Source organism: Morone saxatilis, unplaced genomic scaffold (assembly GCF_004916995.1).
Source record: "Morone saxatilis isolate NCDOM2014 unplaced genomic scaffold, NCSU_SB_2.0 Contig11, whole genome shotgun sequence".
Lineage (NCBI taxonomy): Eukaryota > Metazoa > Chordata > Actinopteri > Moronidae > Morone > Morone saxatilis.
Genome location: NW_023339663.1, coordinates 27,458,444 through 27,470,069, shown reverse-complemented (window position 1 = coordinate 27,470,069; position 11,626 = coordinate 27,458,444). Strand labels below are relative to the sequence as shown.

Sequence of the window (11,626 nt, the reverse complement as noted above, 5' to 3'; positions counted from 1 at the left end):
GCCTCTGCATCCTCCAGTGAGTTCCTTGACACAAGAGCTATTAAGGTCCACTATCAAATATGATGCACAAACCCACTGGTATTAAGAATGGATTTAGTTTTACAGCACACTCTTGAGTGCCCAAAAGGTACTCAAGTAAAAAAGAAGAGTTGAAGTACTCAAATGTGGGCAAAAGCTGTCTTCAGAGTCAAGTTAGAATACAAACCCTTTTTAGTGCATGGATTACTCATTAGAGACAAAAACAACAACAACAACAACAACATTAGTTTCCTATTGTGTAGGTGTTTATCAAGGTTCACTTCATGTACTACATTGATTCTAAAACAGCAGTTCTACAAAGAGCCACATTCCTGGTTTGATTCAAGAACATGTAGTCTTCAGGGTTATCCAGACCCGATAAAACTGACAGCTCAGTCAGGTTCCACCTTCTGTCACAGCAGCAGCAATCTTGGTTTATAGAGCACTTTAAAAATCCATTTTAAAATCTTAAATCTATGTCCTTTTATCATTGAAAAAAAGGTACCTAATGTAAATTGGATGTAAATATACCTTTTTTACAGAAGCCATTTTGACAGGAAATAGCAGAGTAAACACAGTGATACTGATGGTCCTTTCCATGCAGGCCATCCAGAGTCTGGGTGCTACTAACTGTGCATGTTGCCTCACTGGAAAAGCTTTGCTATGCTAAATAGGGTTGCTGTTGGAGAGTGGAGTCCGTGTCATGGAAGAACCGGAGCAGGGTGAGTGGGCAACGTAGCTAGCTCAGCAGCTTCTATGGTCATAGCTAATGGCAGATACAAAGGGTGTTCAAGGAGCTAAGGAGCTAAGAAGAGGAGAAAATGAGAGAGTGACTGGGCAAGAGGTCGCCACACAGCTTCCTGACACAAAGGGCTGGACGAGCTGACCTTCTCGCTGTTGGACTAAGTGACATTAGCTGGCTCTATGCCTTGTGTTGTTGCCATTGGCAGTATGGTTGTTGCACTTGTTTGATAGTTGGTTGTGTTAGCAAAGTTGTCAACTTGCTAACATTTGTAAGGTAGCAGAACAGAGGCAGTGTACAGCTGCTCATAATTATGACAGTTGTATTGTAACTGGTGGTCAAGTCACAACAAATACCAAATGATAGTGTTAGTGCTTTAATTAGTGCCTGTGTTTACCATACTTCAAAATGGCGGCTACAAAGAACTAAAAAAAGGCAAAAAGAGCTAGGGTACACCACAGCAGATATTTCCACATCACAGGTGTAATTATTCACATTATTAATGATGGCTGCATTTTATTAAGCTGAGACACTGGCAGGGTTCTGTACTGTACATGCTGGCTCTCTGTGATGATGGAGCTGAGTCATCATTAGTGCTGGAGGTTTCACCTGTGCTTATGACAAGTCACAATGACTGCAGTGGACAATGTCTATTCTCTGCGCCGAAAAAAAGACGTAACAATTCCAACCGGTCTCTTATCTTTTAAAAAGATATAAATTGTATCCTTCTTAACACTTCTTCTACCTTATAGTCCCTGCTGGCTGTGGACGTTTACCCGTCCTCTAGCGCATGTCTGCTTAAAAAAAAATAAATAAAAAAAACAAAAAAAAAACCCAACAAAAGTGACATTTTTTCGCTTTTATTTTGAAGGCGGGCTCTCTTGTGTTCCGGTATTGTATCCAGTGCGGTAAGAAGCTGACCGATGAGTTTTAACGGGAGGCGAAAAAAAGAGGAGAGAAAAATGAAAGAGCGAGGGAGATAGAGAGCGAAAGAGAGAGAGAGAGAGAGAGAGGGGGAGAGGGAGGTAGAGGAGTGCTGTCGGACCATCCTACCAGGCAGACCAGGAGGGTGAGGCTTATAAATGTACCGTTGGCTCAAATCGTATTCGTCTTTGTTGCTGTCAAGACAGAAAGGAAATGTGGCGTCCATAACGGGACTGCGCCTTTATGCAAAATGCACATTCATTCTAACAGGGCTGTAGAAGGTGTACACACTTTAAACCTACCTTATCGTACTTTCTCTGCCTCACTATTCGCATCACTACTAACGTCCATAGTGGTATTTTATCAGGGACTTGTAGCCTATCATCCGGCTTAAATGCGGTAGGATTAGTGTAGTTTGCCAGTGGTCTGCTTGCTGTCTGTGTCGGTAGATGGGGATGTGATGGTTCACGTTATTTTGGCAGCGACGTGAGCAGGAAATGCCGCTGTACGCAGGCCTGTCCACCCTATCTATCAGTGAGTGAATGAAGGGCTGCAGACAGTGAGGCAAACAAACAAACAAACAAACAAACAGCAGGTCGTTGTTTGCTCTGGCTCTGACTGCACTAGTGCACATGCCTGCTGTGTGTATGCATGCCTTCACTGATCTGTCCCTGCCTTAATCATATGTGTGTGTGTGTGTGTGTGTAATCAGACACACTTCTATTATCTGGTTGCAGTGTTTCATCATGACCGCCCTGCGTCAGAGGAAGGGCAGCAAAGGGAAGGAGCCCCCTCTCGGTGCAGAGTTTCAGTCCCAGCAGGCCAACTGTTGCACTGATCATCACCCAGAGAAGATCTTGCATGGTGAGTTTACTACAGTCCTCCCACTCAGCTGACTTCCATACTGTTCTGAATCTGACCCTGACCTCTGACCTGCTGTGGGTGCTGAGTGGGAAGGGAAGTTCTCAGTGGAGTTTTAATGAAATGCTTACACCGTGTCCAGATTTAGCTTGTGTTGCATGGACAGCAGGCACAATGAACTTCCAAACTTTCTGAATTAAATGACTGAATTGAATGTAATCTGTATATTATACAAATAACCAGTATTTCACTATTCTCCAAAGAAAAACCCACCTGGTGTTGTGCATGTTGACTGATGGCTTACTGCAGCACCTGAACAAAGGGACAGATGAGTTAATAATGCTGATTGGGAATCTCTCTTCAAACACGCACACACACATTGTCAGACAAGTGTGGCCTCTCTCACACACACACACACACACACACACACACACAGACATACAGTACTGCCACACATGGGAAACTGTCTCGCAGCATGACATGCTCTTGTTTGTCCCCTCATATTCCCTCATCCTTTCGTTTGATAAGTGGCAGGGGGAAAGGGAAACGAGGAAAACACAGAAGAAGAGAGAGACGAGGGAGAGTTTCGTTTTCAGCTACCATTGTTTGAAGTACACAAAGAAACTCAACACTCTCACTTTCAGAGCAACGCAGACACGCCAGTGTACAGGTATACATGCTCACAACAGCATAGGTCACTGGCATAGGCTCGACTTAAAGCCTCAGTACAACTATAAATCAACCGTAAGCCGTGACAGTAAAGCTGCCAGTATACTTCCTCAGAAGTGCTTGTTGGATGGTTGAATAGGAAACCCCTTGTCCCCACATCTTTCCACTGTTTGACTGGGGGGCTGACCCGAGCATTTCTGTAACTATCCAAAAATGACAATATGACAGTCTTACCCATGCCATGCAATGATTGGCTTACTGTGCAGAGGTGAGAAAGGAGCCAGCAAAACTTCTACTCATAGTGCTCTTTTTTCATTTACTTTTCATGTGAACAACTTAATGCAACACTATGAATGCCCTCCAGGAGACACTAGCTGGAAGTGTGTGCCGTTATCTCCACATTTAAACGATCCTGAATCTCCACCCTGCGTATGACAAGGACTTTATTCTAGATGACTATATGAGGCTATTCCCTCCACACTCCGGTCTGATGGTGCGGAACAACCATGAACATTGTCAGATGTGGTCAGACAACACGTGGCATGCACGAGTTCTGTTCGAGTATAACCTGACCTTGAACCAGCATGCACAATGCCAGGACCCTGCAACTGAAGCAGCTAAATGGAATTCAGCCATTGTTCATTTTGTTATGCACACCTGTGCTTTCCCCACCATTACATCTCGTGTTAATGTTGGCTGTTTTTAAAAGTTTTACTTGACAGCAACAACTTAATGACATTAATGTTCCTGCAGGTGATTGGTCATGGGGGGCAATAATCTGGACATCAGTTGGTTGGTCTGTGTCTGTTGGTCTTGGCCTGCTGTGCTGTATCTACATGGCCACACTACATGAGAACGACCTGTGGTTCTCCAACATCAAGGTAAAGGCCCTTCACTGTTACCGTTTTTTCCCCTCAAAAATGCTGTTAGTGCTGCTAGTGAAGTGCCAGTTATGTGGTTGGTGCCCCTAGTTTAAGGTATGAGTGTACGTCTGTATAGGTGTGTGTGTAGGGGAGGAAATTATTTTTGCGGGAAAATAGATATTCTGTGAGAAGGTTTAACCAATGGCGAGGACAGTGAGTATGGGTTTGTAGTTTTGGATGGGTGGGTTGATAACTAAGAAGTCTCTACGCAGACGGAGGGATGGAGAGAGGGATGCTTGAGCTCATAATGAGATATATCCTGTCAGTGACTTGTTTCCAGAAGTAATGAGTTGGTGGGCAGAGCCAGGTGGTGTGGAAGCAATTGTCTGATGTGTTCATTGAGCAGTGTGAACATGTACCTGAGTCTTTGTCAGATTCAGATACCTGTCAAACCCATGGGAGCTGCAGCAAGGACTTAGCCTTGGTACATGCTACAGCCTAATAATTAGATTTGTTGTCACATCGATAAACCATATTCAGAAACTGAAATTCAGTTTACATGATAGTTAACGTGGCCTATCCATGGGTTAAGTATAGAAGAGATCCTGTATCTTGTAAAACCAAAATGAATGTCAATTAGTGTCTTGCAATCTGCAGCTTCACTGCTAGATGCCACTGCACACTGGCCCTTTAACCAAAGAATGTCCTGTTAACAATTAAAAAGAGTAAACATACCAGGGCCAACTGGTGAAGAATGCCAAGGGTGAATGGCGTTGTGTAACATTAATGATAGGCAGGCATGGAATGGCTGTTAATGACAATTAAATGAGGAATTCTTTTTGAAAAAAGTGTGTTTTGTAATTGCAAATTCAGAAGCAGACACTAGCAATTAAGATAGCTTCTTTATATAGTATTTGCCTCTAGGAAAAAAAGACTTAAATACTAAAGACTTTCTCTTCATACCAGAATGGAGCAAATTAGTGCTGCTGTTTACTAGAGCTGTGAATGTTAACAACTGGTAGACGTTAAAAAATAATCAACTTGTTGCCAAGCCCTTTGTCCACTGATTCTGTACCGTACCATTATGTAGATGTCCCATTGGTTTAGTACTCAGACAGTTGAACTCACTGATATTTCCACTGACTTTCTGCCAGCCCAGGAAGATGATCTGGGAATGTGGACAACACACAGTCTTTTATCTCTTTTATGAGGCACTTGTGAAGAAGCAGCAGAGATGACCACATTGATGTATCTGACACTTTTATATGGAGGTTACCTAAGAATTGGACATCTGTGTGTAGGATTCATCAACCACACCACCATATCTGTGGATATTTACAGATGGAAAATGTCTCCCAGATTTAACATTTTAAAACCAAAAAGAATTCACGCACATTTTCTGTGTATCTCAAGAGGAAACATAAGTGCCAATCAAACACATCCCCTCATCCAGTTTTTTCCATAAAATGGCATGCAAACACGTCATAAACACTTCATCATGAAGTGGGATGATTGTTTTTCCATGCACTGCATAGGATTGATTTGCAGGCCCATTAAATGAACCACATGAAGTCTTGAAACACCATGGCGACTGGTGGTTACACAGTCCTTTTTATAGTCTGTTCAGTGTTGTACAGCAACAGAACATTGTGCCCTGCCAGATATGATGTAATTTAAATCCCCCATCCAAAGCTTCACCAACACTCTGGTTCAAACTGAGATATACATAGCAGATTTTGATCTGGTTGACATGACAGAACAGATCGCTCTGTCAAAATCAGAACTGGAGAAAAATGTAAATGAACACTGCTGCTGTTTGTTGTTTATGCCTCATTTAGCGGTGCAGTAATAGTCATTTGTTTTGCTAGATGTATGAGTCAACCAAGGCAGGAAATGCAGGTCACTTGGTGTGGCTTGCATATGATGTTATGATACTATAGGATGAGTTTTGTATAACAGTGGTTCTGATGGTTTGTACCATGGGTAGGTGTATACAGTTTCAACTGCCAGGTACCAGAACATTCAGTGATACAACAGTCAGAGGTATGGCTACATCAATACAAACTACAGATCCAACCCAAATTCAGAAAAAATAAATAAATGAATGTGGCTCTCGAAAACAAACCTTACAAAGTAACTGCCTCTCCCTCTAGGGTTACAGTGGTATACAGATTTAATTATTACTAGTATAATATATATGTGCCTATACTGTAAATTGGCAGAACAGTGAAGAGTGTGAAACTATGAACAGAATAGTAATTCTTATACATTCTCTCATTGGGCTTCTAGTCAATTAAATATATATGAAATGATCCCTAATTTATATAATGGAGGTATCATTTAGAGCTGTGGTCTCAACCCGAGGACTGACCACATGAAGGTTCCCGGACACCAGGTTGAGACCACTGCTCTAAATGATACTTCTTTTATCAAATAGTTCTACAGGGGACATTTAGTCACACTGTGTCAAATCAGAAATGTCCTTTTAAATATCATTTAATTTATTTACTTTACTGCTAATTAAGCTCACTAAGCTAGTAGGTATTAAAGCGAGTGAGAGCTTAATGATCTAACACTGGAGAGTTCAGATTTGTCTGAATCTGCTAGAAAGTTAGAGTTTCACATTGTGGTCGAGTTGTTTTCTGCTCACAAGGAGTGATAAATCAAAACCAGCAACCCTACCAGATAATAAAGTTTTATCTGTACACATTGGTTCAGATTTTGTAGACGTATCGTCATCACAGAAATGGACTTTCATTATTGTGTAGAACAGAAGAGGGAGTGAGGAATCAAACAAAACAACTGAGCAGGCCAGCTCTTAAAAATCTACGGCCCCGAATTTGTCTCATCAGTAACTCTCAGTGCCAGCCAGGTGCCTCATCTGTTCCTCATGCAAATGTGCAACGCGTCTTGACCCACATAGAGGCAATCTGCACAGGATAATGGATGAGTTTTTGTCACAGAGAGACAAAGCAGCACATGTGGTTAATTGAGTAGAATCCGTACGGACACAGTTTGTGGTCCTGTGCTGGTTTTCTCTGTTTACTGTATGTGTGTGAGAAGGGAAGAGGACAGATGCTTTCGTTCGTAATAAATGCAGGTCACTGAACAATTCGAAGAAATGTTCCCACATAAGTGGGCTCCTGGCTGACATCATCACCCATTGCACGCATATGTGGGTGTGTGTGTGTGAAATGTTTCCTTCTGTTAATGCTATCAAAGCCTCTGTCTAAGACTATGTTAACACAGAGCTGCTTAAATCTGAAAATGCTGAAAGTACATGTCTTTAGTAAGGATATCTATCAAGTACAAATTGTCTGACACCACAGTGATTGGACTGATAAGATCCTAGCCCTTTGGTCTCATGACCTTCATTATTATTTTAATGTCAGTAAGACAAAATCAATCATTGTTGACTTTGGGAAGACCAGAGGGAATTCTGCTCTAGTTTCCATCAGTGGGGCGAAATTGTGGGCAGTTTTAAATTTCTGGGTCAACACATTAAAGACACACTCACATGGTCCCTCAACACCAAGGGCATCCTCAAGAAGGCCCAGCAGCGGCTGTACTTTTACCGATTTTACCATCGAGTGTGTGCTGGCAGGCTGCATCACAGTGTGGTTCTGCAGGCTGACTGCACAGGACTGTATAAACAGTAAACAGGATAGTAAAGCAGCTAAAACCATTGACACACGATTACCACAGCTCCAGGACATTTACAACACTGGCCACAAAGAGATAGCCCTGTTCTCACTTCTTCTGTGTTTAAAATGTTACAGGCCCATCAAACCTCACACCACCTGTCTCAGTAACAGCTTTTTTCCACAGGCAGTCAGGCTGCCGAACAGTTGACGCTCCCACGTGCACTGTAAATAGTATGTATGCATTGTTATGTGCTTATGTGGATAGTGTTACTCTTGTAACATTCTCTTAAATGTTATGGTATGGATGGTCTGTATTTATTTATGTACACACAGGATGAGAGTGGCTGTAAGTAAGCTAGGTTTGAACTTCTCTCTAAATCTCTCTTTTTTTCATTTTGTTACACAAGTATTTGTGCTGCAAATATAAATAATTGAGGGCAACAGAGTGAAAATAAAATCTAGCTCAACTTTTGCTGTCATCCAGCAAGATGCTTTGGATCCACATGTTTTTGTTCCAACCAGTCATTGGTTAAATAAGCTGAGTCTGGAATAAAAGCATAGAGTATTAATGTTTTTATTTAAATATATTTAGTGAATGGACATAAAATAGTGATTTGATCAGCTTAGTTATGGCGGAGAGGGTAAGATCTTTACCATTACACCACCCTCAAATGTGTCTGAGCAGGTATTTTTCAAAAGTTTTGTTCTTCACTAAAATGCAATACCAGCACCTTCACATGCAACAGATGGTGCTAGTTTTAAGAAATCTTAGTTTTGAGGTGCAAAACCCACCGAGTGGGAGGCCCGAACAAAAGGAAAAAGATTCATTTTCATACTTGGCCGGCCGGCTTGGTGTGGACAGGTCCACATGCAACACATACATTGTCAAGCGAAAAAAAACACTTGCACTTTTCCAAGCCTGAGCAAAGGGTGTAATGCAGTTAATATTCATTTCAGATGCTGGTGGCTACGCCAGCTGCTACTGCAGGCCGACCTTACCTTGAACTGCTTGCTGTTGCTCCAGTTGAGATGATGTATTCAGTTTCTTGCCCTTAGAGATCCACTGTCTCTCTCTCTCTCACATTCACTTTTTTGCTTTCTATACTTACACACACATGCACTCTAAAGTGTGTCCAGGTCAAGTAGAATGGAAAGGACTGTGAAACATGCTGGAAAATAATTTGGGTTTGGGAGTCCTGCCCGCTTTATGTTGCGATTGTTTCTGCCTGACCTGACTCTACAAAACTGATGGTATTGGAGTGTTAGCAGTCTGTGGAGAAGCTGTTGTTTAACACAAAGGAGACTGGTTTTAAAAATCTCACGTGGTTTCCACACTCAATGTGTTGTTGAGGAAATGTGGTATCAGTGTTAGCCTGAGGTTATAGAGTCTGGGGGCTTTATTATCAAGTTCTTCTCACTCCTTCGCTCTTTCTCTCTGTCTCGTTCACACACACCCTTAGAATGCTTATTATCACCACTCTTACGTATGCAGCGAGACTGTTGCCTCATGGAGTTCATTTCAGACATGTGCTCACAGCTTGACGTCAGTTCCAGATCCACAAACCCTCGGACGAAAGTTCCCTGCATTTTCCGAATGATGTTCCAACATGTTCTCCACGCTGCTCCCCACCCCCACCCCATCTTATTCTTTTCCTGTGTGCATGTGTGTTTTTATAGACAAGAGGTCACCAGTAGTCATCTCTTTTCTTTCCCTCCCTCTGGCTGCTCCAGTTATCTACAGCCTATCCAGTTGCTCGCAGACCTGCTGTGGCTCAGTCTTTGTTTGCCTTTCTCTGCATACTTAGTTGCTGATTTGTTGAGGAACATTACTTTTTATTTCGAAGTCTGTGTTGGAGATGAGGTTAGGCAGAGGTTAGGCTCTGGAAGACATAAAACAGAGAGAAGACGAAGCAAGGCCAATGCTCGATGGACCCTCGCTTGGATTCTTCAAGTACCACATCGGAGAGATGGGAGTTATTCAAGGACCTATAAAGAGGAAATGGTAACGGAGAGAAACAGAGGGAAGAGGATCTGTGCCTTCTGAGAAGTGAACTAGCTTTCAGGGGAATGAGCAATGTGTGAACTTGTTAACCAGGCCTATTCTCTTTGACCTTAATTTAAAGTGAGGATTAGCCATCTCATCAGAGTTCTTGGTGTAAAGCCAATGCTTGTTTTGCCCCGAGCAAACTCAAAAGAAGGATTGGGAAGAAAATCAGCTGCTCATTCCCTCAGAGAAAGCTTTAGCATATTTCCTTTTGGCAAGGAACTTGAAGCGATTAAAAAGCTAATTTATTTGGACTGACTTCAAGAAAAGAAAAACACACCGCATTTACATTTATTGCCGTAATGGATTTGGATCAGTTCTATAGCTCAACCCAGGAGCATGCTGTTTATCTACCTGGATTCAGCTCATCAAAGGCTCCAAGAAGTTATTGATAATCTCCGTCTTCTCAGGCAATGGTGCTCCGTAAGAGAGTTAAGCTGAGCAAGCTAGAACATCATTTGGGCCTCTCACAAGATAACCCAGCTGAAGGGAGATGGAGCAGTAATATAATGTGGGGGACAGAAAGGTCTAATGCCAGGCCAGAGGATGGTACAGGGGAGGTTCCTCTGCTGGGAAGATCCGGTACGTGTTCCGGTTCAGGCATTCTATCCTGGTGGCCTTGTCGACAGTGTGTTTCCATGGCAGCCGGGCTGTTATTAGCTGGGCTGCTGGCACTGACTCAGGCGTGGTGCGTCAACGCCATACACGAGAATCTGCTGTGGTTCTCTCAGCTCACGGTAGGAGTTGTGATACTGTTTTAATTTGAACCTTTGATTACCAAGCACATTCTAGACAAGCCCTCGCCCACAGCAGTAGCCTGTGGGGAGAGTTCCAAGGGGATCAGTGGGTAACACAGTGCAATAAAAACTGTCACACCCCTCAGTGGTCCAATCTCAGCTCACTGTGTGAGTGTGTGTGTGTGTATGTACATAATTTACATAAAATGCCTAGTGCCATAACTATTATTAATTTATTTTATTAAAACACGTGGCACATTTGTCATCATTGACATGTCAGTGATAATCAGTGACTCATGATGTTAGTTTCCAATTACAGGGTTGGTAGTTCTGTCCCCAGATTCTTCTTGTCCTGTCCACATGTCACAGTGTATTAATGTATTCAAAGAGCATGAGAATATGAGAACATACATGGAGCTATGCTGGGAGTTTGCTGAGGACACTAAGCTGAAAAGGGGCACACTGTCCCACCCTAACTGGTGTAACAAAATCAGAATCAGGGTGATGTCAGCACAGTCTATGCATGCACTCACCATCCTGGCAAGAAGTCTAATTAAGCAAGTTAAGTACCTCTGTGGGTGGACCATGGAATATATGGAACCTATATACAAATGTATTTGAATGTCACTAAATGTTGGATTTGTCTTTTTTAATGTAATAGCTTAGGTTATGGAAATCAAATGGAAGTCAGTAGGGCTCTTAGTCATTTAGTCGATCAGTTGTTAAGGTTTTAGTGGACTATGACATTTTTTGTCCATTTAGTCATTTTTATGGTCTTTTAATGAGGGATGAACTATTAATCATAAGTCTTTACTGGAAAAAGATCACATAAATGGTATTGTGATAATACTCAGAAATATGCTTTGGTTTTTAATAGGCAGATGTTGAGATACGTAAGAATGACCGCATTCATCTGTGGAGAGACAATGATAGTGGAGAATCAGTTTGACAGACTTGTTAAATCACTTAACCAATATGTCAGGATACCACTATTGTTTAAGAACTTCTTTTTAGTGAAGCACAGCTTTAAAAACCATTTACAAACTGAATATGATAAACTGACGATTGACTTAATATTCTGCAGCTGGTTGTTCGCCGTTCTGTCTTTACACCCCCCCCCCCCC

At 42.2% G+C, this 11,626-nt stretch overlaps 1 protein-coding gene across 1 annotated transcript in view; it reads left to right on the top strand.

The window, feature by feature from the left end:
* Nucleotides 1–1,677: 1,677 nt before the first annotated feature.
* Nucleotides 1,678–11,626, top strand: part of dpy19l3 (dpy-19 like C-mannosyltransferase 3) — a gene marked incomplete at its 3' end in the record, with an annotated part of 48,473 nt that continues 38,524 nt past the window's right edge. The window contains 3 exon segments of the mRNA XM_035652569.1: nucleotides 1,678–1,829; nucleotides 2,397–2,548; nucleotides 3,968–4,095. Coding sequence (XP_035508462.1) covers nucleotides 2,431–2,548; nucleotides 3,968–4,095 — 246 coding nt within the window.